At 39.0% G+C, this 25734-nt stretch overlaps 1 protein-coding gene across 3 annotated transcripts in view; it reads right to left on the bottom strand.

Moving 5' to 3' along the window:
• The window catches only part of LRRC16A (leucine rich repeat containing 16A), a 307036-nt gene that overhangs the window by 85157 nt on the left and 196145 nt on the right, over positions 1-25734 (bottom strand). For all 3 annotated transcript variants that reach the window (XM_010843459.1, XM_010843458.1, XM_010843457.1), the window contains exons 13-21: positions 24252-24355; positions 21775-21852; positions 21561-21637; positions 18520-18624; positions 12831-12900; positions 6814-6895; positions 5872-5971; positions 5715-5769; positions 407-579 (exon numbers count right to left, since the gene is read on the bottom strand). In XM_010843459.1, the coding sequence (XP_010841761.1) occupies positions 407-579; positions 5715-5769; positions 5872-5971; positions 6814-6895; positions 12831-12900; positions 18520-18624; positions 21561-21637; positions 21775-21852; positions 24252-24355 (844 nt within the window). The remainder of the gene's footprint in view (positions 1-406; positions 580-5714; positions 5770-5871; positions 5972-6813; positions 6896-12830; positions 12901-18519; positions 18625-21560; positions 21638-21774; positions 21853-24251; positions 24356-25734) is intronic.

Consider the following 25734-nt stretch of genomic DNA (forward strand, 5'->3'; position numbering starts at 1 on the left):
ACTGGGCTCACAACCAATACTGGGAAGCCCCTCATGTAATTCCTCCCGTCTTCCCAGCTCTGCATGTTTGGCATTGTCCCCAAGCCCCTCCTTTCCCCTCACATCTGTCAGCTGTCAACGCTGCTGTGAAACAGGAAACTGCAATGGTTCTCAGTCGGGTTTACCTCACAATGGAAATCTTGAAAAGAGCAGTGTGAAGGAATGACTGTGTCTAAATTTGGGAACACTCTCCTCTATATTTTGACAGAAGACTTGAAGCTGTCGTCTCCGCTCCCCAGCTGGTCTCCTTGGAAACTCAGGCTCACATGGACACAGCAGGTCCCCAGTGCCTGTGGGTCAGACTCCCCTCCAGGCCTTCCTGAGAACCAGCATCCACCCACCGGGGCCGAGTGCCCGGCCTGCATACCTGAGCTTGGTGTTGATCTGCAGTGCTTTGGCCAGCATCTTCGCCCCCATGTCCCCCATGCCATTCCCACTGATGTCCACTTTGGTCAAGGAGGTGTTGCTACCCAGGGCATTGATGATGATGGTGACCCCAGTCTTGAGTTTCGAGTCGGCCAGGGACAAGGACTGCAGAGGCTGTGGAGGCAACACCAGACAGCACTCACACGGTCACATCAGGGCTGCCACTGCTCAGGGGACCTGCTTCATGGGAAACCATCAGGGGTGGGACCTACTGCACAAGCACAAGGTGGAAACTTTGGAAACTTCTGGCTAAAAGGCACTAGTGAATGGGATCCAAGGGTTCTGGACCTTGGGAGTCAAACATGAAGAGCTTGTGTCAATGCTGAATATCACCCACCTCTTCTCTAAGGGAAGCTGTGGAAAGATATCCAGAGTGGCAGATGCCAGCTCTTTTGAAGTGGAGGATGGGAAGAAATAAAAATACTGCACAAAAATGTCTGTGCTTCAGTATGGCAACACTATCCTTTTTGATCCATTTCTAGGCAAGGTAAAATGGCGTCTTAAAATACTAGTAGAGGAATGATGCATGCATGCTAAGTCACTTCAGTCGTGTCTGACTCTTTCCAATCATGTGGACCGTAGCCCACGAGGCTCTTCAGTCCACGGCACTCTCCAGGCAAGAATACCGGAGTGAGTTGCCATGCCCTCCTCCAAGGGATCTACCCAAACCGGGGATCGAACCTGCATCTCTTATGTCTCCTGCACTAGCAGGCAGATCCTTTACCACTAGCGTCACCTGGGAAGCCCAATAGAGGAATACTGGTACTAAATTACCAGTAGTAGTAAATGTAAAAAAATCCAGCCAGGATCAATAATAGCTGACATTCATCGAATGTTTACTATGATTAATGACTGTTTAAGCTTTTTACATGTGTTTACTCATTTAATCAACCCAAAAATCCAATACTTAGGTATTATTATGCATGCTAAATCACTTCAGTTGTGCCCAACTCTTTCTTTGTGACTCTATGGACTGTAGACTGACAGGCTCTTCTGTCCATGGGATTCTCCAGGCAAGAATACTGGAGTGGGTTGCCATGCCCTCCTCCAGGGGATCTTCTTGACCCAGGGATCGAACCCAGATCTCTTACATCTCCTGCATTGGCAAGCAGATTCTTTACCACTAGCACCACATGGGAAGCCCAATATTATATTAGGTATTATTACCCCTATTCTCAAAGAAGAAATAGAAAGGTTAAGTGACTCAACCAAGGTCATACAGAAAGCAGCTGAACAGGAACCAGTCTGTTTGCAGATTCTGTGTTTTTAACTCCTCACAAACACAAAGCCTCTGTTGGCTTTTCCTGCATCTTTTTGATCTTCCCTGTTAGCTTTTTCTTATAAGATCCAATCAAAAAGCATACCTACAATTTTTTTAAAAAAGTCAAATGTATGTGACTTTTTCATTACCATAAGCTGTATAGTGACCACTCACTGTCCATTTAAGCCAGAGACTAAAAGCCACTTGGGGCTTCCCAGGTGGCTTACTGGTAAAGAATCTGCCTGCAATGCAGGAGATGCAGGTTCGATCCCTGGGTCAGGAAGATGGCAACTTGGAGAAGGAAATGGCAACTTGTTCCAGTATTCTTGCCTGGGAAATCCCAAGGACAGAGGAGCCTGGTGGACTACAGTCCACAGGGTTGCAAAGAGTCAAACACGACTTAGCTACTGAGCACAAAAGCCACTCAGCCTAGAGGCAGGTTTTGTTTGGTCTGCATAGAACATGACCAAAAAAGAAAGGTGCTCCCTACTTACACCCTGCTCACACTTACTTATTTATGTCACCTTCCTAGAACTGTGGGCATTTAAATTCTCAATCCCCTTCTTCAGCCATAACTGAATTAATGAGATGGTGAGAATTTCTGGACTTAAAACTAGTATTGCTCTGAAAGTCAGAACTAAGACTTCCCTGGGGATCTGGATGTCTTCTGGGTTGCTTGAGGTAGTCTAGGTTGGCTCCACTATACTCAACAATTCAATATCCTAACTCCATAAGCAGTTCTGACATTACTGGGAAGCAGCTTCTAGGATCATCTATGACCAGGTTCCATGGTGGCCCACAGGACTTGGGTTATCAAGATGTGCCTGGGTGGTCTGTGGGATCCCCCACCATAAATCCTGGGGTGTATTCACGTCCATTCAACCAATAAACACTGATTCCCATGCATGTATGCTCAGTCGTGTCTGACTCTCGCAACCCCATGGACTATAGTCCAGCAGGCTCCTCTGTCCATGGAATGTTCCAGGCAAGAATACCGGAGTAGGTTGCCGTTCCCTCATTCAGGGGAATCTTCCCAACCCAGGGATGAAACCCAGGTCTCTTGCATCTCCTGAACTGGCAAGTAGATTCTTCACCACTGTGCCACCTGGGAAGCCCCTGACTTCTAATAGAGCACGTGTTCAAGGCACATCTACCAAAAGGCCCAAGAGGCAGGAAGACAGTGTCGACAGTTTAAAGACTCATACATTTACAAACTGGCATTATGCATTTGATTACACTTTTCCTGAGTGTACTTATTATCAAAATTTGTGATTATCCTTATTATCAAAATTTGACCATAATTTCTAAATGTAATATATCTATATTAAAAGCAAACGCTATTAATATTAGTTAGAATCAATTTTTTTCAAGTTAAATGACATAATAAGTGCTAAGGCAATTGAAACTTCAGCCCCAAAGCCTGAATAATCTTAGACTCAGGTAGGCTTAGGGAGGTAGCTTCAATTTTCTTAAGATTCTACATTCAAGTAGATGGAAGAAACTTAACAAAAGATGCTTCAGACTCGGGAAACTTCATGTTTTAAATGAAAATGTAAGCAATGGTGTTTTAATAAAAAGCTGTAATCCCATCATTTCAATGAGCTCTATTCAACTCCTGCAAAAATGATATATTATAGCTTCTTCCTAATACTGGAAAGCTGCCAAGTCTCCAAGCTGGTGAGCACCACTTCCAGTACTATATTCAAACTCTAATACACCCCAGTTAACACTTAAAAATAATAGGCAGAGTCATTAATGTGAATAGAACAGCCAGAATTGCATGCATATTTATAAGGTCATCCCTTCTTGATTTACTGCACTTCCAGGTAACATGATTACTTGAAATCTTACTGTTCCTGTTCAGAGCTGAACATGCTTAATCTGGCAATCTGTCTCTTTGTGATAGGCACTCCCAGGACAAACACATACTGTTCTATTGGTCATAGCATAGATTTGTACGTAATACTTCAAAACAAAAGTCTCTGTCATCTTGGCCCCTCAATGTTACTGTCCCTTGACTGTGGTTGCTGCAGCCTGACAACCACTGTCTAGAGTTGCAGGCGACACTGGAACCTGTATGTCTGGATTTTCCAAGTGAACATAATGTGCAATACTGGGCGAATAAAGTATTCCATGGCCTGTTTAAGAACAAGCTCTACAGACACAAGGTCATAATGTAAAAAGCAAAGAGTTTCCTTTTTATATGTAAAGACCTTTAAAAAAAATCAGCCCAGTGGTGCCAGTTATGGATGGAATTTTTATAGTCACAAGATTTAACTCCTAATCATTTCAAATTGTTGTGAACATTACTGATTCCGAAGTAGGAGGAAAAAAAAAAAGAAGGTAATTGCTTTTTGAAAAAGCCACCTACTTTTCTATGACATGAACATAAAAGGCTTTTCACTGTATGTTACTAGCAGCACATTTCTCAAATTTATAACTTGACAGAATTTACATTTATATATCAAATTTTACCATCTGCAAATATGTTTTTAGGTGTGCTTTAAATATCAAGATTATCTTTGAGTATGAGACTTTGAAAATTATAGGAACAGAATTTAAAGACCCTTGTGTAATAAGCAAAACATGAAATTAACATAAATTTTCCTAAAATATGTGCTAAGAAACAAATATTTGGGAATGATTATTAAACACAGTTCTGTAGATTCTGCAATACTGGCTTCTCCAATCTTTCAAAACTGGGCCAACTTTGGGAAATCAAAATCTCAAATACAGCAAGGTGGTGGAAAGTCAAATTAATATGTAAAACAAACTGCATAAATTCTGAAAAGTATAAATTACATTCTAATTATGCCTCTAACTTTAATAACCCAGTATAACAGTAACCAAATATAGGGCTTATTGGCAAATGAGGACAAACAGCAGTGCTTGAATTCATTAAATAACAATGAGTTTCATTTCTAGCCCACAGGTTGGAAATTACATCCACACAGTGAAGAGTCAGGACAGCAGAATTTTCTCCTGCCCTTCAGATCAGAGCCCCACAAAGAGATATGGGCAAAGGCAGGCAAGGAAAAGCACCCGCCTCCATCTCTCCTGACCCCATGGCTTTCTCTGAAAACTTAGCTTACAGTTTTAGCAGAATTTGCTATTACCCTATACAAATTCAAAAGGGAAAATCATACTTTAAAAAAATGTGACACATCTCACATGATTAACATAGGAAATTACTCCTATGACCTACAAAAGCAACTATCACCCAACACAAATAATATGAATCATTATACAAATTGATTTGGATTTGAGGAACCATATAAGCTCTTTGGTGTCTGAGGACTAAGACAGGAAATGGACAAAATGTTAAATAGCATCAGTAAAATACAAGGTGTGATACACTCGGTTTCAATGAAAGGAATTAATGGTAGAGTGCTTCTCACTCGGTCCAGAAAATATCTTTTCTTATGCATGTCTAAGGATAGCAAAATAGGATACTATTTGAAATTAAATTTCTTTACCATGAACAAAGTCTTAGCCAGGAACAATTAAAGGGGATAAAAATATAAGGATTATTAGAGCTCTAGACACAATTTAAATTGGGGAACAACTTTCTTAGTCTCTTATAATTCTGCATAATTACTGGATGAAATTCAAATTAGCAATATGATGTTTCTCAGCATGAGATTAAGTCATAAAGTCAACTAGAGAGTAAAAATTCATACCTGTAGATTAGTGTATTAGCTGAAGCTAGTAAGTAATACAGCTTATTGAAAGATGGGCTTAGGAGTAAATGTACATTTCAATCTTCCTTTAATTAGTGATTAGTTGAATAAAGTGAAAGTAAGTAAATTTAAGTATACTCTATAACTGTGCTAAAACATGAATATTTACTGCATTTTAAAAATAATAGAAAATGTATGCAGAGATAAAATTATCTGAAAGCATATCAGCACTAACCCACTGGACAAAATTAGTAAGAACAGCAACAGAAAGAAAGGTTTTAGGCAAAAGTGTTGAAAATAATACTCACTGATTCTTCATCTTGAATCATCTGTACTAAGTTGTCCAACACAGGTGTCAGATTTCTAAAGAGATTTTAAAGATGTGGACAGTGGAATCAAATCAAAAGCTTTCAGGAGGCTGGTTATTTTCATCATTGTCATATAAAAAATGCAAAAAACTCTTACTTGGGTTTCATATTATTAAAATTTTTGCCTAACGCCAGGTGTTGTATTGATCTGTTTTTACTGAGCCACACTATTAAGGTAGATAGGTCAGATTCTAAACCTGAAAAGAATCAGAGTAAATAGAAAATCAACACACATGTGGATAAATAAATTCTCAGAGAGAACACAATTAAACAAAGGCACAAGGCAGTTGGATGACTTTCTGTACTGTCCTGAAATCCCTAGGATTCTAATCTCCTCTCCCCGACCCCAGGAACTTTTGCCTTCTTTTTATGTCCTATTATTTCACGGGGATAAATTCATTCTCCACAAAGACGTATCTAAATCTCTTACGCAACCAGGGGCTAAATAAAGTCAGTAAGGAATGGTGATACATGACAGTAGAAAGTTTCATCTCTCTCCACACCTTTGTGAGAGAAGATTCTGACATACTGTTCACTGGGAGGTGACTGCAGTTAAAGTTGTCTATGCAAATTCATACAGCATGCTTGCCTATGCAGGTTCATACTCACATGTTACTATAACCAGTAGAAATAAAGCTAATGAAACAGGTTTTTGTATAAATAAATAAGGCCTCAATTTATTACTACCAAGTCCAACACAAAAGGTTGTACTCAGATTGTTATCAATATATTGCTGATCTTTTTTTTTAACTAAATTGTTTTACTGCATAGACTTTTCACTTTTTGGCCATGAAACAAACTTAAGACTTTGACATGAAATTATTCCATAAATATACTCTCTTAAAACATAAATGGCTATAGTTATCATGAAAAAAAAATACTTATAAAAATCGTGGAAAAAGAAAAAATAGTCCTCTAATCAAGGAGTGAAATATCAGTTTTATTAAGGTGTCATCTAGATTGGATTAGACTATTTTCCCTTTACTAACTTCCTTCAAATAATATTTCTATGTGTTTTCTTCTCTAATTTCTGACTTACCATTATCGGAGATGTCTAGGCTGCTGATGTTGTGGATTTCAGCAATGCAGCCCTCTAGTACCTGCGCACCTCCAGATCTCAGCTAGAGAAACACAAACCAAACAGGGGAAAGTGGTCACCTACTGGAGGGGTGAAACCAAAAAATTAAAAATAGGAGAGATAGCCTTGAACTTAGCACCAAAGAAAAAAGAGAAAACTTATCAACTTAAAAAAAAAATCATCAATGCAAAGGGCCAACCACTAGTCATTATGTCCCATTCCACATAAGTCTGAAAATCATTACAGAAAGAAACAGAAGACAGAGATCACCCTGCATCACCAAAAGCAAAACAATCTCCGTCAACCCACAAGAATTTTCTTCATTTCTGACTTTTGGAAATCTAACGAATACCTTTATACGTGAGAAATCACTACTGTTATATCTGATTACTACAGCTTTCAGGTATAACTCTCCATCATATAATAGCAAAACAACTGAAGGAGACAATAAAAACCTAAAAAGTCATTTTCATCTTTTTCCCAAAAACCAAAAGCACATTTTACCAAGGTCAGAATATCTTTTTGTTTCCCATTTAGCAACTATCTGAGTTCTTACTACACGTTAAAACATTGTGCAGGGTGTAGTTTTCCAAGCTGTGGCCCTCTGTTTAGGAAACTTATGATCTAATAAGAGAAACTACCATTTATTGGGAACCTACTATGGGCCAAAGGATATGGTAGTTTCTCTATTCGCTTAAGAAAATGAAATTTTATTTTAAGATTCTATACCAAATTGATAACACTTTCTACTTGTTCACATTTTGATGTAAAAATTTAAGGAATCCTTATTTCACTATTTTACAGGCAATATGTCTGTGGAACCCTGGACCAAAACCTGCCAATTTTCCTGGCTGCTTATATGTTAAGCAGAATTTTGCACAGATCTTTGGGATCACTTTATTCAGTTTTTTTTAGCGGGGGTGTTTACATTCAGTCTTTTCTATTTTTTCAGGTGACCGCAGATCACTGTGAGATGTCTGATGTGAGCTCTGAAGGGGAGTGTCACACAGAGCCCGACCTCCCTGGAGGCTGGTTTCCTCCAAGGAAACCAAGACCAGCCAACTCCACAGCTGAAGGGCTGTGAACCCAGCGGGTGGAACTATGGCTACTTTTATTATATTTTTTGCCAAAGTATTGGCTTATGATAGAGTGGAAATTAAAAAACAACAACCACCAGGTTCTTCACAAATAGATTTAAGCAACACTGCTTCAAGTCGCACTGAGCATTATATGTAGACCATATCAATATTAAAGCAAGAAACAATTTAGGCAAACACTTCAAAGGAACATAATCTGCTTTTCACAACATGAAAATATTATGCTTTTGAGAAGATAAGCATAAGTCTTTACAATTTCATTATTTGCTGCTAATGATTTCTCTGTTGAAAAGTCAAACTTCTACAAGAAAATCTCTACTTATTATAATGTATAGAAAAAATATTCCATTTGTGAAAACAGAAAATAGGATGAAGATGAGATTTCAGTGCTCAACTCTGTTTATTTTACAAATACTCCTAACTGATATTTGTAGCATAAACCCATAATACTAACATTTTTCGGTACTAAAATGTCAACATAGCCTAATTTATTGATTCATAAAGTACTTACACAGTGGCCAAGCTAAGGAAGCCCAAGGAGAAAAAAACAAAAAAAATGTTATCAGCAGTAAGCAGAATAAGAACAGAGAAGCAGAAGTCTCTATCAACACACAACATAAAAAAGCAGAGTGAGAAAAAAACACTGCAACTAAAATAGACTCCCAAAACAAAAATCCAAAACTTAAATAAGAAAATAACTGATCTTCAGTTGCCAAGAACATTCGATTGAATTCACAGGTTATTAGATGCCTAAAATTCCCCCAAAGCTTAAAGCTTTCCCAAAACAGTAAAAGCTTTTCCATTACTGTAAATGAAAATCCTTTTAAATGAATTTGCATAATTAGAGGCTGTGTCTGCATGTATGCATGTAAAACTGGTTTTTAAATTACCCTCATTTGGATCCCACACACTAGCACTATTTAAAAGAATGCAAGATCAAAGAGGAGTAAATGTAACTGAATCACTCAATACTTTTTAAAATGTTAAAAATAAAATCACATTTCTTTCAAGAGAGAAGTGTGGTCTCAAGGAAGGAGGAATATTTCAGCTGTTACTCATAGTTCTAAGTGAATAGTTCTAATACAAAAACATTCATAATGGGGACAGAAGCAAGGTAAATTAAAATCTAGAGAACTTTTAATAATTCATATTCCTTCCTCAAGAACACTTGCCATTTAAAAAGAGGTGGTGAATATTACAGATTTAAATGTAAAATACCATCCCTCTGTTATTTGTCACTTTTCTTCTCCAGGGGTTTTATTTTTAATGAAAAAATAACTTCAATCCTGGGAAATTTCCTCACATAAAACTGTGAATACTGCAGGATTCTCCAAGGACAAAATGTGGTTTGACATGATCAGTTCAATATATCCTTGCTGGCAAGGTGCGATGCCAAAGGGTAATTTAGAACCTAGTGATATATAAATTACCATTTCAGAGATATAACCTAAGAGAAATATATAGGGGCTTCCCTGGTAGTTCAACGGATAAATAATCCACCTGCAGTGCAGGAGACGTGGGTTCAATCCCCAGGTTGGGAAGAAGGGAACAGCTACCCACCCCAGTATTCTGGCCTGGAGAACTCCATGGACTATATAGTCCATGGGGTCGTAGAATCAGATATGACGGAGTGACTTTCACTTTCAAGAGAGATATATACAATTGACCCTTGAACAACTTGGGGGATGAGGGGACTTAAGGGAACCAACCCTCCACACAATCAAAAAATCAAGTACAAACTTTACAGATGACCCTCAATATCCAAGTTTCTTTCCCCATGTGCAGATTCAACCAACCATTATATAGTACTATAATAAGTATTCAGTGGAAAAAAAGTCATGTATAAGTGAACCCAGGCAGTTCAAACCCGTGTTGTTTAAATGTCAACTGTAATTTTGTGTTTCATTAACTACTGTAAGAAGCAACATAACATGTGACTTGACAAACATGGTCACCAGTACTGTGATTCAAGCTGTAAGACAGTGGAAGAACATGACACTAAGGTAGCATTAATGGGTCCTCATGTCAGTAGCATCATTTTGAAGAAGGAAACAGACAGAAGAGGCTCCATCTTGAAAGCAGGACTCCATCTTGGGTCAGACTGTGGACTTTGAGCTATGCCCAGTATCTATGGAAACAACATACCAACTGGAAAACTAGACCCCCCCGAATGGAAGAGCCCCAGGGCTCGTACCTAGATTTTCTGTCACCTAAAAGAATACCCTAATTATCTATGTAACCAAATAGAATCATAAATTCTATGATGCTTATTAGGGTATGACCACAGGCCTATTGATAATTGTCCACTGTTAACTACCTAGGCTTAAGGCATACGAATCATGGGTTAACTTTGATTGTATCTTTCTTTTCCTTTGTTCAGACTAGTTTCAGGGAATTTGGGGAGGTGGGTTTGGGCATGTACACTTAGAGTATATAAGGTTTTCACAAAAACTGGTTGGGGTCCTTGGCTAAGAGGAGACTCTGCCTTGGGCTCACCGGTGTAATAAAGTGCACTCCACTATCTGCACTGTCCTTCTGAGTGAGTTTGTTTCCCGGAACACATGGCTACAACAATTTTATCACATAATTCACAAATGAATGGCCAAAATGAAGGTAGAATTATCATCAAAATAATAGCCAATTCTACCATCAGTATCTGATTCTTGCCTTAATAAGAAAAAAATATAAAGGAAAAAAGGTTACTAGCCATTTGGTGGATCCATATGAAACTGCCAAGAGTTTGCCATTTTTGACTTACAAAAATGTCAGTTTTATATGGTTCACCAAAAACAGCTGTCTTTCAAAGTTATTTCCAATAGGATCACAAAGGAGTTTAAACAACAAGCTGTGTAACAATCTAACACAGTGTTCTTCATCCGTATGGTACCTATCAACTTATTTGAGAAGAAAATGCCTAATCACATAATATTCTAATCATTACTAGTATTAACAATAATCAGGAAAGCATACTTTCATTAGGACTCTACCATTAGTTGGATTATTTCAGCTTCTTTAGACCTCAGTTTCCTCATCTATAAGCACGGGAATCAGATGATCACTTATGTCCTTTTCAGTTTTAATCACAGAATTAAATAAATGATGTTGTATTGGTAGCAATCATGAACTTTAATCAGGATAGTAAAGCATATGGGTCATTGCCAATTCTGTATTTTAACGTAACAGAGCGAGCAACATTATATAAGTTGTTTTTTATTTGATAGAATAACCCTTTCCATCCCCATTGCTCTCATTCCTTCCTTCATAAAAAATTTTATTATTGGCATGCCTTAATAAAGTGCTGGGAAATAATTAATTCATACTACCAGAGATGGTTTCTGTTTTATGGTCTGTCTTTAAAACAAAAGAGCACACAGACTTACACATGAAAATTTCACAATACCAAGTTAGGTTTTTAAGATTTTTTCTTCTTTTCACCCCAACAGACAAAAAGACTAGTAAATCACACACAGTTGGCATTCACCCCAGCTCAAAATTGTTAAAAAAAAAAAAAAAAATCCTGCACTAACAATTTATATGGCTGATTTCAGACCTGTCAGTTTCTAGAATTTTCAGAGAGGAAAAGCATTAATCTTCAGTGTGGAGTTGCCTTGGTGCTCAGCATTTTGTTAGCAGCTAAGGGAAACAGAAAGCAAAGTAAGCTACAAATACTGCCGTCTAGAAAGTCACCGCCTAGCTGGGAAGGCATACAGGAGCTAGCTTCATAACTGTACAAGGTACTATGTTGTTCAGTGTCCAAATGCGGGTCACCATCATTAAGTACTAGACAATTAGGGAAAATAAGACCCCAGAGTGCTGAAGCAGTCAGGGAAGAAATTTACAGACAGATAAGCAACAACAGTGAGCAACCTTCATAGGTACTAGACGTTCTAAGCAGCATATTTCAAAGAGCTCTTTAAACCTCCTAACAACCTACCAGGAGAGGCACAAATCTTGCCTTCATTTCAGACACAGAAATTGAGAGGTAGTGCTATCAACTAATTCACCCAGGACTGCATAGCTAGTTATGGCCAAACTAGGATCGAATAGTACGCGTCTGATGCAGGTACAGAGGAGGCTGGACCTGAACTAGATCCTCAAAGAAAGAGGAGCCTTGGGGAAGAAGAGGGACATGGCAGGAATGTACCTTGAAGAGAGAAGAGTGAGCATAAAAACCCAAGAAGAGGAATGAAGAGCCTTCCATCTCTAGCCCTGAGAAAAGACACCAGGTTCGACATGGTAGGTAAAGCATAGCTCTGAAGAGGCTGGACAGTCTGTCCTGAGGTATTTTCTTGCTAATTTCCACACAAACTACAAGTTTCAAGACAGTGCAAAAGTTCAGGTACACTCTAAAAATGTAAGAAGCTTTTAGCCTCAATTCTCCTCTGTGTGTAGTTGGATAGAAAAAGTGTTTGGAGTTGTTATAATTTTGATAAGCATCTTAATTTTCTTGTTTTAAAATCAAGATACTAAAAAGCAAAATTAATGACCAAAGACCTTCCCTTTCACATTCTCCAAGTCCAAGTTAGGCTGTATCCATCTGGCCTCTATGAGGAATGCTTCACGGTCTACTTCTCTTGATGGTAAAGCTAGTTTAATGCTTATTAACTCAAAGTGTCATCACAAAATACTTAAACAACTGGCAAGAAGACAGGGAGGGGGAAAAGGTCATTACAAGCACATTTGAGTGCTTTCTGAATAGTGTTCCATAACTATTTTTAGATAAAACTCACAAAACACAGAACATCAGAAACTTCTATAAAGTGTATTTTCCTGTTTCATGTATACCCTCTGGAGTCACAGAATTACACTTTTTCCAAGAAAAAGACAAAGCAATTTACAGACTATTATCTATTCCAGTACATAGTCTAAAGGTGCTCTTACCTCACAGTTGCTGAGATCAAGAGAAACTCCCTTCAAGTTATGATTAGAAGCCAGGCCCAATAACAGCGCTCTGGGAGGAGGAAACACACACACACATTAGATAAAAATTCCACACATTGCCCTAAAAATTTGTAAGCACACTGAACAAAGCCTAGAGAACGAAGGACTTTTCTGAATCATAATGAGTCAAGCACCAAGCACCATCTCACTTTTCAAAATGCCAATTGCATGTCCACCGACCGAAAGCCCTGATAAAAATGACACAGTCACATTCTTCCGTCTGACACGGAGCAGGTCAACCCTGCTAAATGCAAAACCCAACAGGGTTGCTATTCATGCCTATGCAAATAAACCAACAGTGCTCCTAATTGCACACTGAAATTAAATTGTGTTCATCACAGATAAATTCCCCCCTGCATCTGCTTGAGAACACCTTTAATTATGTTTAGAATATTCGTAGGCAATTGTTATTACAATAGCAAAGTGAAGCTTGGTTTCCCTAAGTGTTATGTTAATGGGGAAGGCAGGCTCTACAGTATTCCAGGATGTGAGGTCATACTGGATGAGTTGATGAAAGGACATACAGATATGGGATGGGTAAGGGTGTAAAGACATGGGAGATAAGGTACAAGCCTTGAGTTTGAGAACAGGATCCTGTCTGTCTATTCTACTAGCTGGTCACAGGATAAACCCCATTGCCACTCTGCAAAGACGTTTCTTATTTGCTTATGGAGGAGACTGGACATATCCTGTGCATCTCATAAGAGGATGAATTGACTCCACTTTCACAAGTCAGTTCAATAAAATCCAACACCACTGAATAGGCTTGACAGAAAAATTTCACACATGCACCCACTTCCATTAATTACAGCAAAAGCAGGAGAGACCCTCAAATAAGCCTGGTGAGGAGCATAAAGATGCGTATGAGAAGGGCCCCACTCTCAAGCAAAGGAAACAAATGTGTGTGTGAATGACCATAATGCAAGGCAGACAGTCGTAAATGCTAGACAGCATTTGCCACCTGGGGGTGACTAGAGGGCAGAACCAAGGCAGCTGCCACCTGGGGGTGATGACTAGCCGCTATCAGTGTTCCAGTGACTCAAAAACGCCCCAGGGGAGGAGGAGGTGAGAAGGTAGGAGATGTTTTCATGCGAGAGTATCTGAGACTTTCCCCCTTTAGTGATTCTCTGGCCTCATCCTCTGAGACAGAAAGTTCCCGAGGTGGACAGAGCACAAGAACTTGGCTACTTCCAGCTATGAAAACAACCCCTGTGGGTAAGAAGGCTGAAGGGAGTGTGTGTCTCTTTATTCCTTTAGTCCAGTTCACTGGCCCTTCTCAAACACTGTCCTACGACAAAGGGCTGGGCACATCTCATCTGTGGGCATGCCTCTCTGTTCAATCACTTCTTCAAGTGTTTCTCTTTTCCACAGAAGGAACTTCTCTCCTGTTCTTGGGGGCAGTATCGAGACACTAGAAACCAAAAGGCCAGTCCTCGGGTCTCGACGCTATCACTAAGGTGGCCTGAAGGACATTACTTTTCCTTTCTGTGTCTCGGGTTCTCATCAGCAAATGGGAGAGTGAGGACAATACCGAAGAGGTCCCTACATTTCTAAGTTTTACGTTTAGCCACGTATTTTAACACTGTATTACTATAATGTTGAGATGGAGGGAACATTCTTCCTATTTCTGACATGTAGGTTAAGGCCAAGAAAATAAATGGTGTCCTTTAACATACTTAACTATGGAAGGCCACTGATTAAAAGGTAATGACTCAGGAGACAAGTGAAAATAAATAACCCACAGAAACTGTCCCTAGTAAAATGAAGCAAAAGAGAGCAACTACGGCAAAGCATAGCAGACACTGGGGAAAACTCTTATCACAAGGCATGTTGTTTCTTTTAACCCAGTGTAAACTGCCTCTGTGGTTTGATCCTCTTGGTCTTCAGTTATTAGTGCAAAACTGGTTAAGAGAATAATTTGTATTTCATCTCCATAGCTCTGGATATGTGGTACTAGTTATAATTTTGGAGTAGCACATCCCTCCATTTTAATGGTTCTATTAAGAATACTTGGCCAGGGCTATGGGGTTGGCAGAAGGGGGACCACGTGGCAGGGAGGGAGGGTGGTACAGGGAAGAAGGGGAGAGGGTGTGAAAGAAGAAGTATAAGCCGTAAATGGGGCCGTGTGCCTCCCTAAGCGATGCTCGAGCAGGGAGCAGGCTTGGGACACACGAGAACCACTCTGTTCCAGAGATTTTAGGAAACACTAAAGGAACAGTGTCATCCTCTTTAAAACCCCTTAAAATACTTTAATGTGGATGAAAAACAACCTCCAAGAAAATACACAACTGTGAAAAAAGCAATTACTCTCTTTGTATCGCTTTTGACAGATCTGTCATAGTGGGGAAGATCTGTTAAGTGGAGAAGTTCTATAAAATATGGATATGTCCAAACTTTAAAGTGTCACTCTCAAGAGAAGGGGCCTTTTTACCCTTCTTATGGCTACGAATTCCCCATCCTGTAAGAAATGAGGGTCTCCCACCACCACCCCCTACACCCACCCAGTACAGAGGGATGCAATGTGGTTTAGGAACAGGCCTGAGCCAGTGGTTGCTCAAAGAGAGTAACTGCTTTTTTTCACAGCTGTGTTCTTCCTTGGAGTAGTGGACTCTGCAGTGTTCCTCCCCAGAGCCCCCTCGACCATCGGTCCTCTATGGGAGCTGCCTCAGCTGCAGAAAAGTATCTCAGTCAAGGTCACATCTGCTTCCAAGAGCAGCCTATATCCAAGGACTGATCAACACAGGGGTATAAAGGCCTAGCCCCCTCACCCAGCTCAGGGTCATTCCAACAACAAAGCTCCCATCAGGCGGGCTGAGGGCTTCACTGTGGCAGTCCCAGTTCAACCTCCCCTCTGTCCCATCCCACCTCCTTCCCGCCCACCCTGCACCTCACAGGTGGGATTCCAAAATCATTTCCTAACAAAATCCTACAGGTGAATTTTCATCTCTAACTTTGCTTCCCAAAAAACCCAATCTGTGACAGTGAGTTTGACAAAACTTGGCTTCTCTGAGCTTCAATTTCCTCAGCTGTAAAATAGGGATAATGACACCTTCCCACGGCTGCTGTCAACACAGCAGGTGACAGTTTGTGGAGACGCACCCAGTTCTGCGTCCAGCTTAGGGCAGTGTTTTGCAAGTTCCCTTCCATCCCCATCCTCTCACAGGTAATCCCAAGCACCTCTTTTCAAATTATACTTTCACATTAAATGCACATATGAAATTTTGTTTATAGAATCTTGAGCCATCAGCCTTTTCTTCATGTTAAAAATTTTACAGGGTAAAATACAGACCTGAAGAGACCGTAGGCATACCTCATCCTAATGCACTTCACAGATACTGCATTTTTTTTTTTTTTTTTTTTTAACAAATTGGAGGTTTGCTGCAATCCTGTGTCAAGCCAATCTACTGGTGCCATTTTTTAAAACAGCATTTGCTTGCTTCTCGCCTCTGTGTCCCATCTCGCAATATTTCAATCCTTCCACCAGCAAAAAGATTACAACTCACTGATGGCTCAGATGATAGCTAGCCTTTTTTAGCAATAAAGTGTTTCTTATTTATGATATGGACATTTTTTGGACATAATGCTACTGCACACTTAATAAACCACAGTATAGTATGAACATAACTTTTATATGCACCAGGAAACTCAAAAATTCATGTGACTCACTTTGTGATATTCACTTTATTGCAGGAAACTGGAACCAATCCTGCAGTATATCTGAGGTCTGCCTGGACTGATTTATTATTAAACATTCACATAAATAATAAGAGGTCATAAGATTTAACACTGACAAAATAACTTTTAAATACAAATGTTTATAAGCCTATATCTATAATAAAGTACAAGTAAATTCATGTTCTTGTGGTAAGGATTATTCTATAAAATCAATTGCCCTGATCAATGAAGAACTACTCTATATTCTACAGGACCAAAAACATTGGAAGAATTAGTATACCATGCACCTATCACTAAAACCACTTTGAATATGCTAACTTCATGCTGATATGATATGATAATATCAAATCTGGTTTTGCTTTCTACTCAGTGCCCCCCAGAACACAGTCCATTGTAAATGCTCGATAAATATCAATCAAATGAGTAAGTGTGTTTAAGTTATAAGAGATTCCCCTTCAGAATATTGATTCTCATAGCTTTATTCATATCCACACAAATAGCCTAATCATGGCTTTTTACTATTTGCACCCGTTATATTTAGAGATCTCTAATATACAGATTCCATTTTTTCTGTTTTTTTTTTTTTAAAGGCCAGGGAGAAGGGTAGTGGGAAAGGATAGTTAGGGAGTTTGGGATGGACATGTACACCCTGCTATATTTAAAATGGATAACCAATTAAAAAAAATAAAATGGATAACCAGCAAGGATCTATTGTATAGCACATGGAACTCTGCTCAATGTAATGTGGCAGCCTGGATGGGAGAGGAGTTTGCAGGAGAATAGAAAAATGTATATGCATGGCTGAGTCCCTTTGCTGTCCACCTGAAATGACTACCACAACATTGTTAATCGGCTATACCCCTAACACAAAACAAAAAGTTTAAAACTTTTTTAAAAGGCCTGCTATAACATCAGAATTTCTTTTTTTATTTTTATTTTATTTTTAAACTTTATATAATTGTATTAGTTTTGCCAAACATCAAAATGAACCCGCCACAGGTATACATGTGTTCCCCATCCTAGACCCTCCTCCCTCCTCCCTCCCCATACCATCCCTCTGGGTCGTCTTTTTTAGCACTTGGCTATAGATCAACTGTTTCTCAAGGCCTCTGTTGTTTTAGTCACACAGCACTTTGCAGAATACTGTTATCAAGAATTTCACAGCTCTTAAAAAGGGAATTTACAAATTAATTTGAAAAAAATGTTCAGTAAAATGAATAGCAGACATTGATTTTAACATTTCACACAAATTACAGGGGAAAACTGAATGCTGATTTACATGTTAGGTGGGGAAAGGAGAAATCTGTGTGCACATTTGAACATAACTGATAATATAGGTATTCATAACTAAAATTGAAAATACGTTCAATGAGAAATTAGATTCTACAGCCCTTTTCATTATTTCTGGCAATGATGAACAGAAATTCAGGGATAAGAAATTATTCTAACAAGTTCAACTTCACTGCTACTTGTCCACTGGGGCTATTCATCCATAACATAAGTTGCCTGCCAAGTAAAAATACCCAAACAGATAGATACCCAGGTAACCAGAAAGCAAAACACCTAAAAATTGGTTCTGTTGCACACACAAGTACATATAGTTTGATTATTATTGTTAGTAGAAATATTTAGAATTCACACAAGAGTCTACCTAAAATGTCCTGAACAGAGGTCAGTATAAAGGCAATGGTATCCAGAAGCACTTTTATAGATCAGTGACTAATGCCAAGGTCACAAACCAAAGAAAGATTTTTTTCCCCTAGAAGATACAATAATATCAATAGCACACAATGTACTCGAAAAGAATTTGATTTCCTTTGTGACCCAAAGTAAAAGGCATTTTCATCTGCCTTGACTGTCTTGGGATTGTATGTCTTTTTTCCCTTCCCTCAAACACATTCATAATAACAAATTGAACTTTAAAAGCTCTGGAGAAAATGAATTAACCACTCACTTTAAGGGCTCAGGAGACAGTTTTGTGCCTGAAAGGTTGATTTGCATCAGAGCCAGAGAACTACTAAAAAACTGCTTGAAAGACGGCGGTACTTCTTTTCCTTTCCTGAAAAACAAATCATGACAGTCATACACTTAAACTTCCATCTCCACACCCCACTTCCCTATTGGCAAAATTATTCATTGGTAATTCAGACACTGTGAAATAATCCATGAATCAGTTGTATCCTCAGTAGAAATTTAAAAGTAAAAAGAAAAAAAAAGTCTGAAAGTAAATTCAGTCTACTTTTTAAAGTGATGTAAGAGAGGTTAAGAAATGTCATTAAATTTTAAAACATTTTATTTCTATTCTTCAAAGCCAAGGAACTCATTGAGTTCTATTTCTAGATCTCGAGGAAACTCCATATTTGAGTTTTTAGGAAATAAGTCAAAGAAGACATATATTTCTCACCAACTTAAAGAGCCTTCCCACTGGATGACATCAGATTGTTAAGGATCGCTACCTGTGTTTGGCGGTATTTTCAGATGTAGAGGTCTCAGATGCGCCAAGATTGAGACTGGAGGTCAAGTCTGATTGGCAAGAAGCCTGCATGACGAATATCCTACTCGGCTCTTATAGCCATACACAAATCTAATTATTTCAGGACAAATATTAGAAAAAAGACAAAACTGCAAAAGGAAAGGGTTATAACCTCCAAATATATCCCCTTGCTTGCTATTCCAGTGGGAAGTAGATCAAATCATACAACTCAACAAGAAGACAGAGTCAACACCACAATATGAGGGTTTAAGAAAAATGAAATTTCAGAGTCAAAATTGGAATATCAATGCTTAGCTTGTTTTGTTCCATCCGATAGAATTGTTGAAAGGATTCACTAAGTAAAGCACTTAGCCTGATGCCCTGTCAACACTCATTTAACAATAGCTATGCATATTCTGTGAGGGAATCATACTATCTCAGGGAGGAAGCCATCCTAGAAGTCCAGCTCAACCATGTCTTATTCAACAACATTTTATGCAGAGGTCTAGGAAGCCTGTCAATATTTGAGAAAGGTTTTAAAACAGGACAATTTCGGGCTATTTGAGAAGAAAATAGCTATTTTTCTATTCTAAGCAGCAAGAATCTCTATTTGAGAGGATGAAAATAAATTCAAGAAGAAAGAGAATTCTGGTAGAATACATTCCAGATGTTTCAAACAACTCTGGTTTCAGATATCAGAAGGATATAAGCTTGAACACTCAGGTTCATTTTCTGATGAGCAAATGTTAATTTTTTATTTGAACATAGTTTTCTTTCTGTTACATCGTATTGGTGTCGATGTTCTAATGTTTCCAAATACTGCCCGTTTCTGAAGGATGATGATCAGTCACCCCACAAATGGCAGGCTTAGCTACTCTGGTGAATGGGATGTGAGCAGAAGTGATGTGTGCAATTTCCAGAGAGTTGGTTTACCAGCCACTGTGTGTGTTACCATCCTTCTTTCTCCTCTGCTATGTGACTGTCAATGTTCTAGAAAGAGGCTGCTCTGCCTCCCAGCGTGAAGTTGATGTGGCCGGCCCATAACGGACATGTTGCAAGATCACGGTTGTGGAAAGCTATAGAAAGGGTGGTGGGTTGGGGGTAATCATTTGTTACTGGAACAACCTGACCTATCCTGACTTCTGAAATTATCCGTGAACCACAGTATGAACAGACTGGCTAACAATCTACAACTCAGTGCAAATGCAGCAATTTTGGCATAATTTACTAGGGGCTTCCTATGATTACATCTAGGTAAGGGAGTGGGTATTAAACAGTGTAATCACATCCTCTCATTTGGAAGACAAGGCAATTTGTTAGCAGTTTCGCTCTACAAGCTTAATAGCTCTACTGACAACCAATCATCATAAAAGAGCTGATTAGATGAAGATCCTTATAGTACTATAATATCATTTCTAACCCAATTCCTCAGTCTATCATAGCTCCACTAAAGCATGGTTTCATGAGCTCTCTTCAAATACATGGGTTGATGGGGCAGTCAACTTAATACCCTCTAAGGTCTTTGAAATACAGTACCTAAGAAAACTCCCAACTTCTCCCATTGTTTTATCTCCTACACTTTACACTTTCTGATCATATCTGGTTGAGGCACTTGTGGCATATTTTTGCTATCCTAAAGATTTACATCACTGTTAAAGTAAGGGACCAGGAGTACTTTAAAATGTAGAATAACTTATTTATGAGGCATAATTGTAGAAGAAAGCATGTTTAATTCTGATTTTTTCCAACAAAGTGACTATTATCCCTTGGAATATATAAAGCTTTAAAAAGGTGAGCCAATAAAAGAGGAGATAATATTAGGCAGTCTTCCATGCTATTAAAGAGCATATCATGACTTTGATATTGTTTATGACTTGTGGTAACAAATGCTGAGTGCTGAATTGTATTAATACATTAAATGATAGTAGAATACCAAATCTAAAATAGCCCATGTACTTTTCATCATTCTTCTGCATTCTCCCATTCTAAGCTGCTGCTTCTGCTGTGTGTGAATATCTGTTACTTCTAATCTACCGCCTGGTTTTGCAAACAATTCTACATGAATTGTAGAATTCTACATGAAGGTAGAAGTGAGGTGCTGAGGCTGGCCGGCCACTTCCACAAATCAGAATACTAGAGCTCTGGGCTGACTATTGTCTTTGCCTCCCAGACACAGTTGAGACTTACTTCAAAGTGCATTATTGAGAAACACCTTCAGACATTTCTAAAAGGATTTTTACCATATTTAGAGAGAATGCCTGTCCACATACGAGAAATGGCACCTTATTACAGAGTTCAGATAGGCACGCTGGAGTTCTTGATAAGAACCTTGTCATGCAGGGAGAAAAGACATAACAAAAATTTGAGCTTGCAAGGTCTATTATTCATCAATAATGGTTTAGGACCATCTCCTCTTTCACATACAACATGCACCCTTTATTACTGTTTTCATCTTACTACAATGTTCTCTGAGAGAAAGACACTCCTCAAAGATGATGATAATAGCAGGAATGACTTCATACCGGTGAGAAAACACAGTTCTGGAGAGATTGAGCACAGCTAAATACTGAAGGCAGCCACGCAGAAGAGCTCCACAGACCTGGGAAAGAAACAATCACTCTTATTTTCAAATATTTCTAAGACTAAGAGAATATCTTATTAGGGAGAAAGCCCATTGTTTCCCATCTTATAAATAGCTGTTCTGAGACCCCTTGAGCAATATAAAAAAAATATTACCATGTCCAGGGAACATTCAGTATTGGATAAATCCAGATGAGCAATGGCATTTGGCTGGGCCAAAAAACTGTACATGGACTTGAAATAAAAAATAAAAACCAAATATATTAGGATCCAGAAAACACATGCCCACAGGCACATGCCCACATACAATGCAAGTTAATATTTTAAATAAAGTTGCCCCAAAACCACCCAGGATCATGCTTCACTCTTCCCAAGAGGATCAGCAGAATTTTTTGTCATTCTGTTACCTTCCCTGAGAGCAAAAATCCAAAGAATATTTTAAATTATACATGTTTTTTTTAAAAAGGCCAAATGGAATCTTGGCTACCAAACCCCCTTTTTGCTACATATGACTTAGTTTTTCTGATTAGCTCTATTTTTGTTATATTATTTTGGGACCGTGCTAATTGATTTTAACTGTTGAGAATGAAATACCACCTGAATTGCAGCCACCCTATCAAAATACTAACGACTTTTGAAAGCGTTCAAGGAACCACTACTTTGAATTTGAAACAAAGGCTGGTAGTTTCAAAATATATATTCTCTTTTTGGGTCAACAAAAAAATTTTTATATCCTTAGTTACCTCCAAAATCTAACAAGAAAGTGCCTGACAACACGATTAGTTGTTTTTTTTGGGGGGGAGGGGGGTTAAAATGTCATTTATAGCTAAGACACTTCAGTTTCTAGGGAGTCACAATGCATAAATGATCCCCTCATCCCTGTACAAGGCTATCAGAACAATAAAATTAATAACTCTGTTATTCTCTAATTGCCTATGTGAGTAGTAACTGCCAACAGCCACCAACAGCAAACCAAATCCAAGCTCCTGCCACCAGGCAAATAGCTAACCTCTGCTTCGCTTCAGTGGATGCCTTGAAAGACTTGAAAAAACAAACAAGCTTACACGGAGACGTCCTAGTCCTTGGCAAAGATTCCTGAGTGTAGCAACATAGCTGTAGATGCTTGAGAAAATTCCTCTCTACTAAGGAATTCAGAAGAGCAACAGGCTGGACTAAAAGTATTTTAGAATACTCAGACACAGAGAATGCACTGTATTATGAAAATTCTGATTCAGAAAAATCTTTTTTTTTTTTTTTCTCACTTAACGAAGATCTGATTCTCTTTGCCTGGCACTGCGATTTTACTCCTGGTCACCAGCTGGGGGAGCTCTAATCACCCTCAAGTGGTGACAAGACCCTACTTGGCCAACACCTCCAGTAGGCCCTGCTAGGCTGGGTTATCCCCTGAAGCACCAGCTGAATGGCTCTCAGAACCTCAGCACGTAGGGGCTAGAAGCCCACTGCCACTCAGGCCTCATCATTCCACTTGCCCTTCCCCAGAAGCCCCGCTGTGACAGGACTCCCGGCCAGCTCCTTGGCTGTCTTAGGTGCCTATGGATGCCCCTTCTTGTTTCATCTTCAGGCTCCACTTTTTCTCTCGATTCTGTTAGTGTGCCACTGTAACGTTTTGGCGGTTTCCCAGCAGACCCCTGGTTTCATGTTTGGAGGGAGCAGATTTATGAATCGTCAGGGAAAGGCACAACTCAGGTTGGACAACACACTGAAAAAGTCATGGCACACCAGGAAGCAAGGACTATGTAAATGAGTTCAAGTGTAAGGGAGAGCAAATAACTACAAAAAGGACTGTGGCAACATTCCCTGTCTTACAAGGAAAGTAAAACAGAAGAGAAATGGGAATACAGGTCACAGCATTTTTCACTCCCATAAAGCAATGAGATGCAAATGAAGGTCCTTTGAAGAGGTCCAGGTACTATAGGCCCCCTTGATAAAGGAGCATTTATTCTAAATTCTATCCTGGTGACCAGAGGGAAGGGGACCATTCACCCCATCTGACAATGAGATGATTCCCAATTCACTCTATCAACAAGATCTGCCAAACGCTGATATTACTGAGTCAGAGGCATGAAAAACCTTGTTACCACTGAAGGGAAACTTTTCCCTTCACACTCAAACTTTCAAGAGTAGCCCCAGTTTGACCCCTAACCCTTCCCTTCTTTACTGTATTCATGGAACATGGGACTGAAGTTCATCCCAACATCCTTTTCCTTCACAAACTATGTTTTTAAAAGCCACTGGTCTTCCTAATAATATTACTCAATGATAAGTTAATTCACTTTTCACCTCTAATCTTTCTTATCAGACAATTTTAACAGGTGCAACAATGCTTTGAAATGTAGAAAAAATTTCTTCAGACTAAGTATTTGCAGAAAGAATTTAAACTTCAACAACCTTAAGTGAGAGAAGGAAAAAAAATGTACGAGATAGATTACATTTAATGAAGGCAGGCTCTGAATATTTCTCTAAAACACTTATAAGCTCATAACTAAATGATTTTAAGATGTCATGATAAAAGGAGATGTGGGAAAATACATTACAAAGCCCTGTTGAGAAATTATTCCAGGCTTATTAAGTACAATTTCATGGAAGATGGCAGGAAGGGAAAGAAAACCCACCGAGAGGTCATCTCCGCGAAGGATGTTCCCTGAGAGGTCCAGATGGACGAGGGTGGTGGCGGTCAAAGGGTTGGCACTCAGTGACTGAGAAAGGCTATTCACCCCTGCAACAATAACAAGATGAAGCTTAGTTTCCATTCCAGGAGCAAAAATGAGTTCTGTGATTTTCTTTAAAGGGTCCAACAGCCTCATCAACACGCAGGACTGAGGTTAACCAGAAGCACCATTCCCAAAAGGCAGCTTGAGGATGGTCTTCTGACATCTTCTCAAGAAGAACAGGTTAGTCAGTCACAGACAAGCAACTCACTGATGAGGAGGAGAATGAAATGGAATCAGCTTCATTCTGTTCCACTTCTAATGGTGTGGAGGGAGAAGATTTTACTTTGAAGTCTTAGAATGATGCAAACAATCTAACTGATCATTTTTATCCCTTTCTCAATCCTGCCAGGTGATTCTTGCCTTAATGTACAGTATTAAAAGGATGCAGATTCAGAGTCAGATACTTTAGACTACTGAAAGTATGTGGAAGTTAATCTAGGAATGTACTGCTCTGTCTAATGCATTATATTCAAGGCAAAATTTAGATTGAAACAGACTTTACAAAAAGAAAATGCTCTGTACACAATGGAACAAGCAATCAAAAGGAAAAACTGATACTTATCACTCTACACACTATTTATATAAAATAACATAAATGATTCAAGTCAACTCTAACATAAATGGATGAATATATGAGGAGGCAAGATTGCTCTGCAAAGAGAGAGGTATGGTCTACTATCTCTGGGTAATAGGAACTGAAATAGACCTTTTAGCACCTTGTGGTAGGTAGATTTTCATCAGGACACTTTAAAATGCGAGCCCAGAAAGGACTGTTCCCTCCCTGAGATTTAAAGAGGTCAAGACACACAATTATCACTGATGATTATTCTTTAGATAACAGGCATGTGGGATACTGCAATGCTTTTTCTGTTTCTACTCAAAGTCCATTGTTCCAACTCGTGCATTTTGGAAATAAAACTATTTCTAAATTGGGTATACTATTATAAATCATTTTGTTTTTCTTTTTCACTAAAATTCTTCTTGAAAATCCCAGGCTGTCTTAGCCACCTAAAATAGGGGATGGGGTTTTTGTCCAGACATGGATAATTTCTTCATCAGATAAGGGGCAAGGGTCAGGCCAAAATTGCTCATGAGTGCAGAACCCCAAGAGGCACTTCAAGAAAAAAAAGAAAAAAGCTGAGCATTACAAGTACAACCCCATGTGACAGCAGTTCTCTGCTCCAAGTTTAGAATGTGTGGCACTGATGAAGAGGTTATTATCTTATCCTTCAGCTTTGGAGAGGTACAAAGAACCAACTCCAGGGTGCGTCTGATAAAGGCTACTGAGCCATTTCTTGGTGGTAAGTGTGCATCTGGGTTTGTATAGAGAAGACTTCAAGACACAGAGGGGAAAATAGTTTACTTAAATACATGCAAGAATTTC

This window comes from Bison bison, unplaced genomic scaffold (genome assembly GCF_000754665.1).
Source record: "Bison bison bison isolate TAMUID 2011002044 unplaced genomic scaffold, Bison_UMD1.0 scf7180017864182, whole genome shotgun sequence".
In the NCBI taxonomy this organism is placed as follows: Eukaryota; Metazoa; Chordata; class Mammalia; order Artiodactyla; family Bovidae; genus Bison; species Bison bison.